Source organism: Mesoplodon mirus, assembly GCF_964341445.2.
Source record: "Mesoplodon mirus genome assembly, chromosome: 2".
Lineage (NCBI taxonomy): Eukaryota > Metazoa > Chordata > Mammalia > Artiodactyla > Ziphiidae > Mesoplodon > Mesoplodon mirus.
Window position 1 is genome coordinate 201,819,619 of NC_138977.1, and position 15,777 is coordinate 201,835,395.

At 41.8% G+C, this 15,777-nt stretch overlaps 1 protein-coding gene across 1 annotated transcript in view; it reads left to right on the forward strand.

Moving 5' to 3' along the window:
- The window catches only part of ABCC2 (ATP binding cassette subfamily C member 2), a 69,769-nt gene that overhangs the window by 24,803 nt on the left and 29,189 nt on the right, over positions 1-15,777 (forward strand). The window contains 5 exon segments of the mRNA XM_082631506.1: positions 69-215; positions 1,380-1,464; positions 2,229-2,295; positions 3,771-3,897; positions 5,633-5,809. Coding sequence (XP_082487632.1) covers positions 69-215; positions 1,380-1,464; positions 2,229-2,295; positions 3,771-3,897; positions 5,633-5,809 — 603 coding nt within the window.

Consider the following 15,777-nt stretch of genomic DNA (forward strand, 5'->3'; position numbering starts at 1 on the left):
CCTGAGACTTAGAACAAGGCTGCTAGATCCCTTTTAGGAATAAATCACAGATGGCTTTGCTTTTCCAGGTGTCTGTGATCACATTTTCCGTTTACGTCCTGGTGGACAGCAATAATATTCTGGATGCAGAAAAGGCCTTCACCTCCATCACCCTCTTCAATATCCTGCGCTTCCCCATGAGCATGCTTCCCATGATGGTCTCCTCCATGCTCCAGGTGGGTAGGAACTCTCACTGCTAACTGATTAGCTCTGGTTAAAAGCCTTAGAGTCCAGAATGACTGGTCTGTCATATCTCATTTCTAGCTTCTGCTGGTGAACCTTCAATTAGAGAGATTTTTTTGGTCTCTGGAGACCAGAAGTTTGATTTAGTAAAATCACAAGCTCATTGAGCCCCAGTTTTTCTGACTATAAACTGAGGATAATCATCTCAGTCTCATCCATCTCCTTGGGAGGTATTTATGTAGCATTAGGGAAATATGGCACAAAAGGAGAGAAAAGACTTCTCTTTGGATGAAGCCACATACATGGTGGTAAAACCAAATGCAATCTGGGAGCCTCAAGCTGTCAGAAAATGGGCCATAGGGAGTGTTTGGGTCCTGAAAACTGAGCACAGTCACTGAGATAGACCAGGTACTAGACCTCAGGAGGACGTGCACGGGGCAGGTGGCAGACTGGTGAGGCAGCCAGGATGACAAAGTGTGGCGACCTGCATTCATCCTGGAGGTGGCTGGCTTCAGACAGCTCAGGCCGTAGGAAGGACTGGGGTTTAGGAAAAGACCTCTCCCGGTACTGGAGGGTGTTAAGGAAGGCTGATAGATTCGGCTGATAAAGAAATAACATGCTCTTTTTAGATTCAGATAGTTTATCGCATAGAGAGCAAAAGCAGGATCAGCAGAGGTAACAGCTCCCTGCATAACAAAGGGGCCCGATGACCATGGCATGTGGGCAGTGAGGCACTGTATGGGTCATGGACTCAGTTAAAGAAGAACATGCCAGGGGCCCAGTTACCAGAATCAGACAGAAGTTTTGTCTTAGAAGAAGGCAGAAGACAGTTTCTGGAACTAGGTCCAAAGAGAGCAGTAGAATTGACCTCCCCCCACTCACCACAGTGAGTTTTCTGAGGGGCTGAAATAGAGCATCTTAATTTCCCTCTGTTCAGAGTGGGCTGGCCCCCAGGGCTGAGGTGTGGCTTAATCACGCTGGGGAGGGGGGCCGAGGGTTGGGGGCCAGAGGTTCCAGGTGTGGCAAATAGCAAATCATGGGCAAGAAGCCTGGCAGGTTGACTATCTGCTTCCACATTCAAGGCTGATGACGAAGTCAAACTCCTCTACTTGTGCTTGTCATTGAGGTTTTTTTTTATCTTTTATGTCCTTCTCTAGGCCAGTGTTTCCGTAGAACGGCTAGAGAAATATTTGGGAGGGGATGACTTGGACACGTCTGCCATTCGACATGACTGCAATTTTGGTAAGTGAATTTGGAAGTTGCATCCCATATATATTCACAGCGCTGGCACCAGTACTTTGCAGCAAGAAACTGATGGAAAGGGAAAGCTAGGGGACTTGCCTTGCACCTATATTTGCACACTATGCGTACCGTCATTACTTAAATTATGCTTTCATTTAGAACAGATTGCTTAGCCAGATTGCCAAGCTAAGCTGGGGCAGCTATTCTGAGGATAAGCAGGGAATCCTGCAAAGGATCTAGAAAACAGAAGTCCGGATGGAGCCAAGCATGTGGAATTGGGAAGATAGGCTGGAGTGAAAGAACACACAAGTTCTAAAGGTTTAAGGACTGGGGGGCATCCATAGCCAGAAGGAGCAGTGGGTCTGGAATCCAGGGCAGGGAATGGCCGAGTTTACATTTGGAAGTGGAATTTATACAAGAGACTAGGCAACAGAGGGGCTGAGTTTATATTTGGAAGTGGAATTTATACAAGAGACTAGGCAACAGAGGGCCTGGGAATGTACCCAGACTGTCTGTAGATCAAGAATCTGGGCTACCAACAGGCTTGGGACTCCTAAGTAAAAAAAGGACATCGTATGCAGGCAACTCTTGGTCTCATCCCAGGAGCTTTCATTTGCCTCTTGTCAGCTCAGGAGTCAGCACCTGACAGAGGCAATCTTGGGCTCTGCTGGAGGAAGTAGTGAGGGACACCTGAAGGCTAAGAAAGGGCAGACAGACGTGTGGGGACCTACAGCTGACTTAAAGAGGGGACTTTTTCCCAACAGACAAAGCTGTGCAGTTTTCTGAGGCATCCTTTACCTGGGACCACGATTTGGAAGTCACAATCCAAGAGTGAGTTGCCTCCTTTTCCTCTTGCTGTTTTTTAGGATTCTCCTTGCTAGTCTTGTTATTGAAAAATTCCAGGTAATATAATACATGGGGAAACGAGCTATGTGCATGTGTTCAGTTAGAGACTAGGGCAGGCTAAACTCCTGGAGGGATGAACTGACAGCAAAGATCCTGAGCCCCTGTCCCTGTAACTACATCTGCTACCCTGCTTTCCTACTGTGGGACAGTGCACATCCAGCTGAGAGCCTATGAAGACATTTATTCTCCAGACTGTGGATGGAGGTAGTGCAGGGTTGGCAGGTAGCCTAGGTCTCTGGGTATGGTAGTGGATACACACAAGAACCTGAACTCAATTTAAGTTCATTTATTCACTTAAAAATAGTAATCAAGAAAAATCTGCCTTCTTTGCCCAGAGTGGTTGTTGGGAGCTGCCTCTATAATCAACTTCAGATCTGGCATTTTTCATCTACATAACCCATTCTCACATTCCCCTGCCTTAAGCCAACCCTTTCTTGCCACATTGCTGCGTGTAATGTGTTCCTTAAGCACTGCGTGTACTGGTACACCCAACTCAGCCACTGAGCACAGCACCCCAGAGTACAGCAGGAGCCCAAGCAGGCCAGATTTTTTCTTCACAGCTGAGTATACCTGATCATCTCCCTGCTACAACCAGAACTTTCCACATTTCTCTCCTATTCCTAGATCCTTTAACATGGACTCTGGAGCTTGCCCCAGCATGTGTCAGGCCAGAAGCCCCACCTCTGAACCCTCCCAACCTGAAAGCCTCACTTTGCAGAGAGCAGAGTGGACATAGCTCCCACTTCGTTAGTAGTATAAGTCTGGAAGGAGTCCAGCTCAAGGGGCAGGTTCAGAAAGCCTGTGAACAAGTTCCCCATGTTCCTAATGTTCTAGGGACTCAAATAATAGGGCCAGAACAGAGAGTTTCCAGGAGCCTGGTCCAGTGTGGGTCCCTCCCCAGCCAGACTCAGCCAGATCTCCAGGGGGAGGGGAGCAGGGAATCTGTGCTTTCAGCAAGTGTTTTACTGAATGGTTATTCTCATTGAATGGCCAACTTGGGGATACATTAATCTGGTCCAACCCCATTAGTTTAGAAATGAGAGTCCAGGAGAAGTGACCCTCCAAGATCACGCAGCTCGGCAGTGGCAGACTTGGGACTTGAACCAATAAGGTCTTGTTCAGGGGTACCACGTTGGTTCTAAAATAATTTTTCCAGTGAAAACTCACATTTGGCACAAACAACTTATATATGAGGGCTTACTCTCAAAACTCTTAGAGCAGAAAAAAAAAATCATTAGAGAAATACTTTGGAGTATTGTATATGCAAGACAAATTTTCCAATCTTAAGGGAAAATCTAATAATCAGACTTCCTGTGGAGCGTCTGAGAAGTGGCTTGAACTTCTCCTGAATAACACCCCTCTACACACCCACCTCCTTCAAGTGCACTTCTCTCTTTCAGCGTGAACCTAGACATTATGCCAGGCCAACTGGTGGCTGTGCTGGGCACTGTGGGCTCTGGGAAATCCTCCTTGATGTCAGCCATGCTGGGAGAAATGGAAAATGTCCATGGGCACATCACAGTCAAGGTGAGAAGGAATGCCAAGGAGAAGACTTCTGACACTCAGATGTACTCTCTTGGCGCTGCCTTCTCATTGGGAGAATGAACTAGAATCTGATAACTACTCCTGTCATGTTGCTGTAGGTGAGGTCGTGGAGACATCTGGGAGACTTGTAAATGGTAGATTCTTTGCCCCACCCCACATATATAATCATTTTCTGGGGTAGATTCTAAAAACCTGCATTTTTTTTTTTTTTTTTTTTTTTTTTTTTGCTGTACGCGGGCCTCTCACTGCTGTGGCCTCTCCCGTTGCGGAGCACAGGCTCCGGACACACAGGCTCCGCGGTCATGGCTTGCGGGCCCAGCCGCTGCGCGGCATGTGGGATCTTCCGGGATAGGGGCACGAACCCATGTCCCCTGCATCGGCAGGCGGACTCCCAACCACTGCGCCACCAGGGAAGCCCTAAAAACCTGCATTTTTAATGAGCTCCCCAGGTGATTCTCATATGCATGCTAAAGTTTGAAAACTTGAATAGAGATGTCTTCTGTCAACGTATAGGTAATTCTACTATATCTGTGTTTCTGAAAACCTCACGTTCTGCGAAACTGTACAATAAAAATAATAGACCTGGGGGAAAGAGTTGGAACAGATCATTAAAAACGTACGTAACTTTGTAAACAGGGTAGCAACAAAAACAACAACAGCAATAACCATACAAACAGCAGCCGTAAAATCTCCACTGACAGTTGCACCCAGCCGCACAGTTAGTCCTGGGCCTCTCACCTCTTCCTTTGAGGGCTGGGTGTTTGGGGGCACTGGCTTCCAGTGCAAAAACATGACATAGAGTATAGATGTCATCAGTTATAATGTTTTTAAATAGAGAGGAAGTGTTTTCGTGGCATCTCCATCAGTACTCTCAGCTTCCCCAGAGAGCTAAATTTAGGGGAAATTATAGGTATCTGGAATCATTTAACCAGCCACTACTCGCACCAAAAAGAGGCACGTCTATAGATTTCTAGCTTTTCTTGAGATCTTCATATATTGCTAAGCCTTTCTTCTTAATTATAAGAAAGCTTGCCCCTAATTGCTTTCCACTGACATGCTTGGAAAAATTTTAAGAACCAACACTTCTTCCACATTATTCTGACATTATTCCCTGATTTACTGATTACTAATGAGATAATTTGCATTAAATAAACATGCAGTGTAGCAGAGCAGACTCTACAGATTGAATTCTGCCTCCTAACTCCTTTCAGGAAGCTTTTTCTTGCTAACTCGTAACTGAGTGTGTCCTCATACACAGGCATTTATCAGGCTCCATCTCTCATTTGACACGATCTGTTTCGTGCATCAGCCTGGAACCCAAATTTCAGTCTCTTAGTTGTTGCTTCCTAAGATGTTGTCTATACCATTCCCCCATCAGTGTTGGCCCTCTGTTGGTCCTAGTAAACTCTCTGGGGTCTGACTAAAACCCTGTTCTAGAAGCAGCACGTGCAGTCATCCTCCATTTTGGGGATCATGGCTAGAGAGTGATAGTCCAAAAAAGGAGACTTTAAATGATGCATAGGATATTGAATCTTTCTCCCTGGATGGTGCAATAAATACATGCACCTTTATAAATATCAATTGCTCGGTCAGCCTGACATACATTTTTTAAAAATCTACATTCCATTTGTTCCTCCCAACTCCTGCCACCCCCTCCTTCAACACTGCATTTCCAGAGGAACAAAACTGTCATATGGTCTGACCCTTCCCATCCTAGGGCACTGTAGCCTATGTCCCGCAGCAGTCCTGGATCCAGAACGGCACCATAAAGGACAACATCCTTTTTGGGTCGGAGTTGGATGAAAAGAAATACCAGCAAGTTCTGGAGGCCTGTGCCCTCTTCCCCGACTTGGAAGTGCTGCCTGGGGGAGACCTGGCTGAGATTGGAGAGAAGGTACTTGGGACACCAAGGGGCCTTGAAGGAAAAGAGTAAGGGTGGTGAAGAAGTACATGACAGTAAAATAGTTGATCAATTTTGATGGTCAAGCCTGGAACAAACACCAGAAAACACGAGTTTGCACAATATTTTGTGCAAATAACTCAGAAATTTAAAATATTGTACCTAGAAGCAAATATAGGAACTGTGTAATCTAAAGGAGAGATGACGAGGCTAGGACCTGAGAGGTTAACTAAGAAGCAGCTGACCCAAATTTGACCTCACAGGTGGAGGGCCAGAGGCAGACCAGAGCCTAGTTGTCCTGACTCTACTTCTGTATACCATTGAGGACCAGAGTATTGTTCTAATAATCTGCTTTGAACACATAGAAATTTAGAGTATATTATTTTCTCATGTTGTCAAATGCCTTTCTTAAAAATTAATTTTTAATGACTGTTTTGAATTATATGAATATAGTATAATTTGTTTAGAAATCCCTGATTACTACATATTTGGGATGTTTTTATACTCTTTCCCCATTACTAAACATGAATATAGTAGTTTTTTGGGGAAAGATCTTGAGATGTTAGAAGACTAGTGAAGATATAGCTCTAGAATGATTTTGTTCATTAATTCAGCATATTTTTATTGAGTACCTACTATGTGCCACACACTATTTTAAGTGCTGGAGTTACATCCACGAACAGACAAAAATCTACCCTGATATAGCTCTACATTCTCATGAGGAGGAAGCAACAACAAAATAAGTAAATTATATGATATAAAATGGTAAGTTGGCCATGCTTTTAATTATTGGGCCTAAAGTTATTTATTTGAATCAAAGATATTTATTTGTATAAAGGAACTTGTGTTACTGAACTGCACTTGGGTCTGGCTGCCCACCACACAGCACAGCCAATCTACTGACGTTGGGTTGTGGTGAAGGAAAGTACAGCGTTTATTGCAGGGCCCAGCAAGGAGAATGGTCAGCTCATGCTCAAAAGACCCAAACTCCTCAATGGCTTTCAGGGAATGTTTTTTTTATTATTATTATTTTAAAATATTTATTTATTTATTGGCTGTGTTGGGTGTTAGTTGTGGCATGCGTCATCTTTCGTTGTGGCGCGTGTGCAGGCTTCTCTCTAGTTGTGGCACGTGGGCTCCAGAGCATATGAGCTCTGTAATTGCGGCACATGGGCGCTTTAGTTGTGGCACGTGGGCTTAGTTCCCCCGCAGCATGTGGGATCTTAGTTCCCCAACCAGGGATCGAACTGGTGTCCCCTGCATTGCAATAGAGACTTTTTTTTCTTTTAACATCTTTATTGCAGTATAATTGCTTTACAATGGTATGTTACTTTCTGCTTCATAACAAAGAGAATCAGCTATACATATACGTATATCCCCATATCTCCTCCCTCGTGCATCACCCTCCCACCCTCCCTATCCCAGCCCTCTAGGTGGTCACAAAGCACTGAGCTGATGTGGGTGTTTCCCACTAGCTATCTATTTTACATTTGGTAGTGTATATATGTCCATACCACTCTCTAACTTCGTCCCAGCTTACCTTCGCCCTCCCCGTATCCTCAAGTTCATTCTCTCTGTCTGCGTCTTTATTCCTATCCTGCCCCTATGTTCTTCAGAACCATTTGTTTTAGATACCATATATATGTGTTACCATACGGTATTTGTTTTTCTCTTTCTGACTTACTTCACACTGTATGACAAACTCTAGGTCCATCCACCTCACTACAAATAACTCAATTTCATATTTTTTATGGCTGAGTAATATCCACTGTATATATGTGCCGCATCTTCTTTATCCATTCATCTGTCGATGGACACTTAGGTTGCTTCCAAGTCCTGGCTATTGTAAATAGAGCTGCAGTGAATGTTGTGGTACATGACTCTTTTTGAATTATGGTTTTCTCAGGGTATATGTCCAGTAGTGGGATTCCTGGGTCGTATGGTAGTTCTATTTTTAGTTTTTTAGGAACCTCCATACTGTTCTCCATAGTGGTTGTATCAATTTACATTCCCACCAACAGTGCAAGAGGGTTCCCTTTTCTCCACACCCTCTACAGCATTTATTGTTTGTAGACTTTTTTTCTTTTTTTTTAACATCTTTATTGGAGTATAATTGTTTTACAATGGTGTGTTAGTTACTGTTTTATAACAAAGTGAATCAGTTATACATATACATATGTTCCCATATCGCTTCCCTCTTGCATCTCCCTCCTTCCCACCCTCTCTATCCCCCCCCCAGGTGGTCACAAAGCACCGAGCTGATCTCCCTGTGCTATGTGGCTACTTCCCACTAGCTATCTATTTTACGTTTGGTAGTGTATATATGTCCATGCCACTCTCTCACTTTGTCACAGCTTACCCTTCCCCCTCCCCATATTGTCAACTCCATTCTCTAGTAGGTCTGTGTCTTTATTTCTGTCTTACCCCTAGGCTCTTCATGACATTTTTTTCCTTAAATTCCATATATATGTGTTAGCATACAGTATTTATCTTTCTCTTTCTGACTTACTTCACTCTGTATGACAGACTCTAGGTCCATCCACCTCATTACAAATAGCTCAATTTCGTTTCTTTTTATGGCTGAGTAATATTCCATTGTATATATGTGCCACATCTTCTTTATCCATTCATCCGATGATGGACACTTAGGTTGTTTCCATCTCCTGGCTATTGTAAATAGAGCTGCAATGAACATTTTGGAACATGACTCTTTTTGAACTATGGTTTTCTCAGGGTATATGCCCAGTAGTGGGATTGCTGGGTCGTATGGTAGTTCTATTATTAGTTTGTTAAGGAACCTCCATACTGTTCTCCATAGTGGCTGTACCAATTCACATTCCCACCAGCAGTTCAAGAGTGTTCCCTTTTCTCCACACCCTCTCCAACATTTATTGTTTCTAAATTTTTTGATGATGGCCATTCTGACCTGTGTGAGATATCTCATTGTAGTTTTTTTTTTTTTTTTAGTTTCTGCTTTATAACAAAGTGAATCAGTTATACATATACATCTGTTCCCATATCCCTTCCCTCTTGTGTCTCCCTCCCTCCCACCCTCCCTATCCCACCCCTCCAGGCGGTCACAAAGCACCGAGCTGATCTCCCTGTGTTATGCGGCTAATTCCCACTAGCTATCTACCTTATGTTTGGTAGTGCATATATGTCCATGCCTCTCTCTCGTTTTGTCACAGCTTACCCTTCCCCCTCCCCATATCCTCAAGTCCATTCTCAAGTAGGTCTGTGTCTTTATTCCCGTTTTACCCCTAGGTTCTTCATGACATTTTTTTTTAAATTCCATATATATGTGTTAGCATACGGTATTTGTCTTTCTCTTTCTGACTTACTTCACTCTGTATGACAGACTCTAGGTCCATCCACCTCATTACAAATAGCTCAATTTCGTTTCTTTTTATGGCTGAGTAATATTCCATTGTATATATGTGCCACATCTTCTTTATCCATTCATCCGTTGATGGACATTTAGGTTGTTTCCATCTCCGGGCTATTGTAAATAGAGCTGCAATGAACATTTTGGTACATGACTCTTTCTGAATTATGGTTTTCTCAGGGTATATGCCCAGTAGTGGGATTGCTGGGTCGTATGGTAGTTCTATTTGTAGTTTTTTAAAGGAATCTCCATACTGTTCTCCATAGTGGCTGTACCAATTCACATTCCCACCAGCAGTGCAAGAGTGTTCCCTTTTCTCCACACCCTCTCCAGCATTTATTGTTTCTAGATTTCTATTTATTTATTTTTTGCGGTACATGGGCCTCTCACTGCTGTGGCCTCTCCTGTTGCGGACCACGGGCTCCGGACGCACAGGCTCAGCAGCCATGGTTCATGGGCCAAGCTGCTCTGTGGCATGTGGGATCCTCCCAGAACGGGACACACACCTGCGTCCCCTGCATCGGCAGGCAGACTCTCAACCACTGCGCTACCAGGGAAGTCCCTAGATTTTTTGATGATGGCCATTCTGACCGGTGTGAGATGATATCTCTTTGTAGTTTTAATCTGAATTTCTCTAATGATTAGTGATGTTGAGCATTCTTTCATGTGTTTGTTGGCAACCTGTGTGTCTTCTTTGGAGAAATATCTATCTAGGTCTTCTGCCCACTTTTGGATTGGGTTGTTTGTTTTTTTGTTATTGAGCTGCATGTGCTGCTTGTAAATTTTGGAGATTTATCCTTTGTCAGTTGCTTCATTTTCAAATATTTTCTCGCATTCTGAGGGTTGTCTTTTGGTCTTGTTTATGGTTTCCTTTCTGTGCAAAAGCTTTTAAGTTTCATTAGGTGCAATTTGTTTATTTAGGTTTTTATTTCCATTTCTCTAGGAGGTGGGTCCAAAAGGATCTTGCTATGATTTATGTCATAGCGTGTTCTGCCTATGTTTTCCTCTAAGAGTTTGATAGTCTCTGGCCTTACATTTAGGTCTTTAATCCATTTTGAGCTTATTTTTGTGTATGGTGTTAGGGAGTGTTCTAATCTCATACTTTTACATGTACCTGTCCAGTTTGCCCAGCACCACTTACTGAAGAGGCTGTCCTTTCTCCACTGTACATTCCTGCCTCCTTTATCAAAGATAAGGTGACCATATGTGTGTGGGTTTATCTCTGGGCTTTCTATACTGTTCCATTGATCTATCTTTCTGTTTTTGTGCCAGTACCATACTGTCTTGATTACTGTAGCTTTGTAGTATAGTCTGAAGTCAGGGAGCCTGATTCCTCCAGCTCCGTTTTTCTTTCTCAAGATTGCTTTCGGTATTCGGGGTCTTTTGTGTTTCCATACAAATTGTGAAATTTTTTGTTCTAGTTCTGTAAAAAATGCCAGTGGTCGTTTGATAGGGATTGCATTGAATCTGTAGATTGCTTTGGGTAGTAGAGTCATTTTCACAATGTTGATTCTTCCAATCCAAGAGCATGGTATGTCTCTCCATCTGTTTGTATCATCTTTAATTTCTTTCATCAGTGTCTTTATAATTTTCTGCGTATAGGTCTTTTGTCTCCTTAAGTAGGTTTATACCTAGATATTCTGCTCTTTTTGTTGCAATGGTAAATGGGAGTGGTTTCCTAATTTTACTTTCTGATTTTTCATCATTAGTGTATAGGAATGCCAGAGATTTCTGTGCATTAATTTTGTATCCTGCTACTTTACGAAATTCAGTGATTAGCTCTAGTAGTTTTCTGGTAGCATCTTTAGCATTCTCTATGTATAGTATCATGTCATCTGCAAACAGTGACAGCTTTACTTCTCCTTTTCCGATTTGGATTCCTTTTATTTCCTTTTTTTCTCTGATTGCTGTGGCTAAAATTTCCAAAACTATGTTGAGTAAGAGTGGTGAGAGTGGGCAACCTTGTCTTGTTCCTGATCTTAGTGGAAATGGTTTCAGTTTTTCACCATTGAGCACGATGTTGGCTGTGGGTTTGTCATATATGGCCTTTATTATGTTGAGGAAAGTTCCCTCTATGCCTACTTTCTGCAGGGTTTTTATCATAAATGGGTGTTGAATTTTGTCAAAAGCCTTCTCAGCATCGATTGAGATGATCATATGGTTTCTCTCCTTCAATTTGTTAATATGGTGTATCACGTTGATTGATTTGCGTATATTGAAGAATCCTTGTATTCTTGGCATAAACCCTACTTGATCATGGTGTATGATCCTTTTAATGTGCTGTTGGATTCTGTTTGCTAGTATTTTGTTGAGGACTTTTGCATCTAATTCATCAGTGATATTGGCCTGTAGTTTTCTTTCTTTGTGACATCTTTGTCTGGTTTTGGTATCAGGGTGATGGTGGCCTCTTAGAATGAGTTGTGGAGTGTTCCTCCCTCTGCTATATTTTGGAAGAGTTTGAGAAGGATAGGTGTTAGCTCTTCTCTAAATGTTTGAAAGAATTCACCTGTGAAGCCATCTGGTCCTGGGCTTTTGTTTGTTGGAAGATTTTTAATCACAGTTTCAATTTCAGTGCTTGTGATCGGTCTGTTCATATTTTCTATTTCTTCCTGATTCAGTCTTGGCAGGTTGTGCATTTCTAAGAATTTGTCCATTTCTTCCAGGTTGTCCATTTTTTTGGCATAGAGTTGCTTGTAGTAATCTCTCATGATCTTTTGTATTTCTGCAGTGTCAGTTACTTCTCCTTTTTCATTTCTAATTCTATTGATTTGAGTCTTCTCCCTTTTTTTCTTGATGACTCTGGCTAATGGTTTATCAATTTTGTTTATCTTCTCAAAGAACAAGCTTTTAGTTTTATTGATCTTTGCTATCGTTTCCTTCATTTTTTCATTTATTTCTGATCTGATCTTTATGATTTCTTTCCTTCTGCTAACTTTGGGGTTTTTTTGTTCTTCTTTCCCTAATTGCTTTAGGTGCAAGGTTAGGTTGTTTATTCGAGAGTTTCCTGTTCCTTAAGGTAGAATTGTATTGCTATAAACTTCCGTGTTAGAACTGCTTTTGCTGCATCCCACAGGTTTTGGGTTGTCATGTCTCCATTGTTATTTGTTTCTAGGTATTTTTTGATTTCCTCTTTGATTTCTTCAGTGATCAGTTCATGTTAAGTAGTGTATTGTTTAGCCTTCATGTGTTTGTATTTTTTACAGATCTTATCCTGTAATTGATATCTAGTCTCATAGCATTGTGGTCAGAAAAGATACTTGATACAATTTCAATTTTCTTAAATTTACCAAGTCTTGATTTGTGACCCAAGATATGATGTATCCTGGAGAATGTTCCATGAGCACTTGAGAAAAATGTGTATTCTGCTGTTTTTGGATGGAATGTCCTATAAATATCAGTTAAGTCCATCTTGTTTAATGTATCATTTAAAGCTTGTGTTTCCTTATTTATTTTCATTTTGGATGATCTGTCCATTGGTGAAAGTGGGGTGTTAAAGTCCCTTACTGTGAATGTGTTGCTGTCGATTTCCCCTTTTATGGCTGTTAGTATTTGTGTTATGTATTGAGGTGCTCCTATATTGGGTGCATAAATATTTATAATTGTTATATCTTCTTCCTGGGTTGATCCCTTGATCATTATGTAGTGTCCGTCTTTGTCTTTTGTAATGTCTTTATTTTAAAGTCTATGTTGTCTGATATGAGAATTGCTACTTCAGCTTTCTTTTGATTTCCATTTGCATGGAATATCTTTTTCCATCCCCTCACTTTCAGTCTGTATGTGTCCATAGGTCTCAAGTGGGTCTCTTGTAGACAGAATATATATGGGTCTTGTTTTTGTATCCATTCATCCAATCTGTGTCTTTTGGTGGGAGCATTTAATCCATTTACATTTAAGGTAATTGATATGTATGTTCCTATTCCCATTTTCTTAATTGTTTTGGGTTTGCTATTGTAGGTCTTTTCCTTCTCTTGTGTTTCTTGCCTAGAGAAGTTCCTTTAGCATTTGTTGTAAAGCTGGTTTGGTGGTGCTGAACTCTCTCAGCTTTTGCTGGTCTGTAAAGATTTTAATTTCTCCATCAAATCTGAATGAGATCCTTGTTGGGTAGAGTAATCTTGGTTGTAGGTTTTTCTCCTTCATCACTTTAAATATGTCCTGCCACTCCCTTCTGGCTTGCAGAGTTTCTGCTGAGAGATCAGCTGTTAACCTGATGGGGATTCCCTTGTGTGTTATTTGTTTTTTCCTTGCTGCTTTTAATATGTTTTCTTTGTTTTTAATTTTTGATAGTTTGATTAATATGCGTCTTGGCGTGTTTCTCCTTGGATTTATCCTGTATGGGACTCTCTGTGCTTCCTGGACTTGATTAACTATTTCCTTTCCCATATTAGGGAAGTTTTCAACTATAATCTCTTCAAATATTTTCTCAGTCCCTTTTTTTTCTCTTCTTCTTCTGGGACCCCTATAATTCGAATGTTGGTGCATTTAATGTTGTCCCAGAGGTCTCTGAAACTGTCCTCACTTCTTTTCATTCTTTTTTCTTTATTCTGCTCTGCAGTAGTTATTTCCACTATTTTATCTTCCAGGTCACTTACCCGTTCTTCTGCCTCAGCTATTCTGCTATTGATCTCTTCTAGAGTATTTTTAATTTCATTTTTGTGTTGTTCATCATTGCTGTTTCCTCTTTAGTTCTTCTAGTTCCTTGTTAAATGTTTCTTGCATTTTCTCTATTCTATTTCCAAGATTTTGGATCATCTTTACTCTCATTCTGAATTCTTTTTTGGGTAGACTACCTATTTCCTCTTCATTTGTTAGGTCTGGTGGGTTTTTATCTTGCTCCTTCATCTGCTGTGTGTTTTTCTGTCTTCTCATTTTGCTTATCTTACTGTGTTTGGGGTTTTCTTTTTTGCAGGCTGCAGGGTCGTAGTTCCCATTGTTTTTGGTGTCTGTCCCCAGTGGCTAAAGTTGGTTCAGTGGGTTGCGTAGGTTTCCTGGTGGAGGGGACTAGTGACTGTGTTCTGGTGGATGAGGCTGGATCTTGTCTTTCTGGTGGGCAGGTCCACATCTGGTGGTGTGTTTTGGGGTTTCTGTGGCCTTATTATGATTTTAGGCAGCCTCTCTGCTAATGGGTGGGGCTGTGTTCCTGTCTTGCTCGTTGTTTGGCATAGGGTGTCCAGCACTGTAGCTTGCTGGTCGTTGAGTGAAGCTGGCTGTTGCTATTGAGATGGAGATCTCTGGGAGATTTTCACCATTTGATATTACGTGGAGCTGGGAGGTCTCTTGTGGACCAGTGTCCTGAAGTTGGCTCTCCCACGTCAGAGGCACAGCACTGACTCCTGGCTGCAGAACCAACAGCCCTTCATCCACACGGCTCAGAGCTCAAAGATTTTGAAAGACGGCTTTGGCCTCCTGGGATCACGCCCTTTAAGCTTTGTAAGTTCCATGTTAATTAGTTTGGTTTATCCATCTGTATCTGAGGTGCAGGTTCATTGCTGCTGTTCAGGAAGGTGGATGGAAACAAGAAGAGTTCATCCAAGACTTCAGATCTATGAAGTAAGCATGTTCTTCTCGGTGTGCTGGGATTTGACTTCAGGATATCTGACTCCAATTCCGGTACTCACGGACTAAAGGATGCCACCTCTCCTTGACGTTGCAGACTTTAGGGAAATAGCTTTCTGATGTTGCATTCCCAGGTTTGGCCCCTGTAAAGCGGCATCCCCTGGAATTACTCTTATTTCTGTTACAAAGAGGGACAGCCCAATGAAAGCAATGCACAGGGCAAGGTCTGAGGAAAGGGCACAGAACTTCTGTGTTCTCTCTGAGCAAGCCATTCTCCCCCAGCCTCCAAGCCTTCATCTGTTTGTAGATTTTTTGATAATGGCCATTCTGACTGGTGTGAGGTGATACCTCATTGCAGTTTTGATTTGCATTTCTCTAATGATTAATGATGTTGAGCATTCTTTCATGTGTTTGTTGGCAATCTGTATATCTTCTTTGGAGAAATGTCTTTCTAGGTCTTCTGCCCATTTTTGGTTTGGTTTGTTTTTTTGATATCGAGCTGCATGAGCTGCTTGTAAATGTTGGAGATTAATCTTTTGTCAGTTGCTTCATTTGCAAATATTTTCTCGCATTCTGGGGATTGTCTTTTGGTCTTGTTTATGGTGTCCTTTGTTGTGCAAAAGCTTTTAAGTTTCATTACATCCCATTTTTTAATTTATGTTTTTATTTCCATTTCTCTAGGAGGTGGGTCAAAAGGGTGTTGCTGTGATTTATGTCATAGAGTGTTCTTCCTATGTTTTCCTCTAAGAGTTTGATAGTGTCTGGCCTTACATTTAGGTCTTTAATCCATTTTGAGTTTATTTTTGTGTATGGTGTTAGGAGTGTTCTAATTTCATTCTTTTACATGTAGCTGTCCAGTTTTCCCAGCCCACTTATTGAAGAGCCTATCTTTTCTCCATTGTATGTTCTTGCCTCCTTTATCAAAAATAAGGTGACCATATGTGCGTGGGTTTGTCTCTGGGCTTTCTATCTTGTTCCATTGATTTATATTTCTGTTTTTGTGCCAGTACCTTACTCTCTTGAT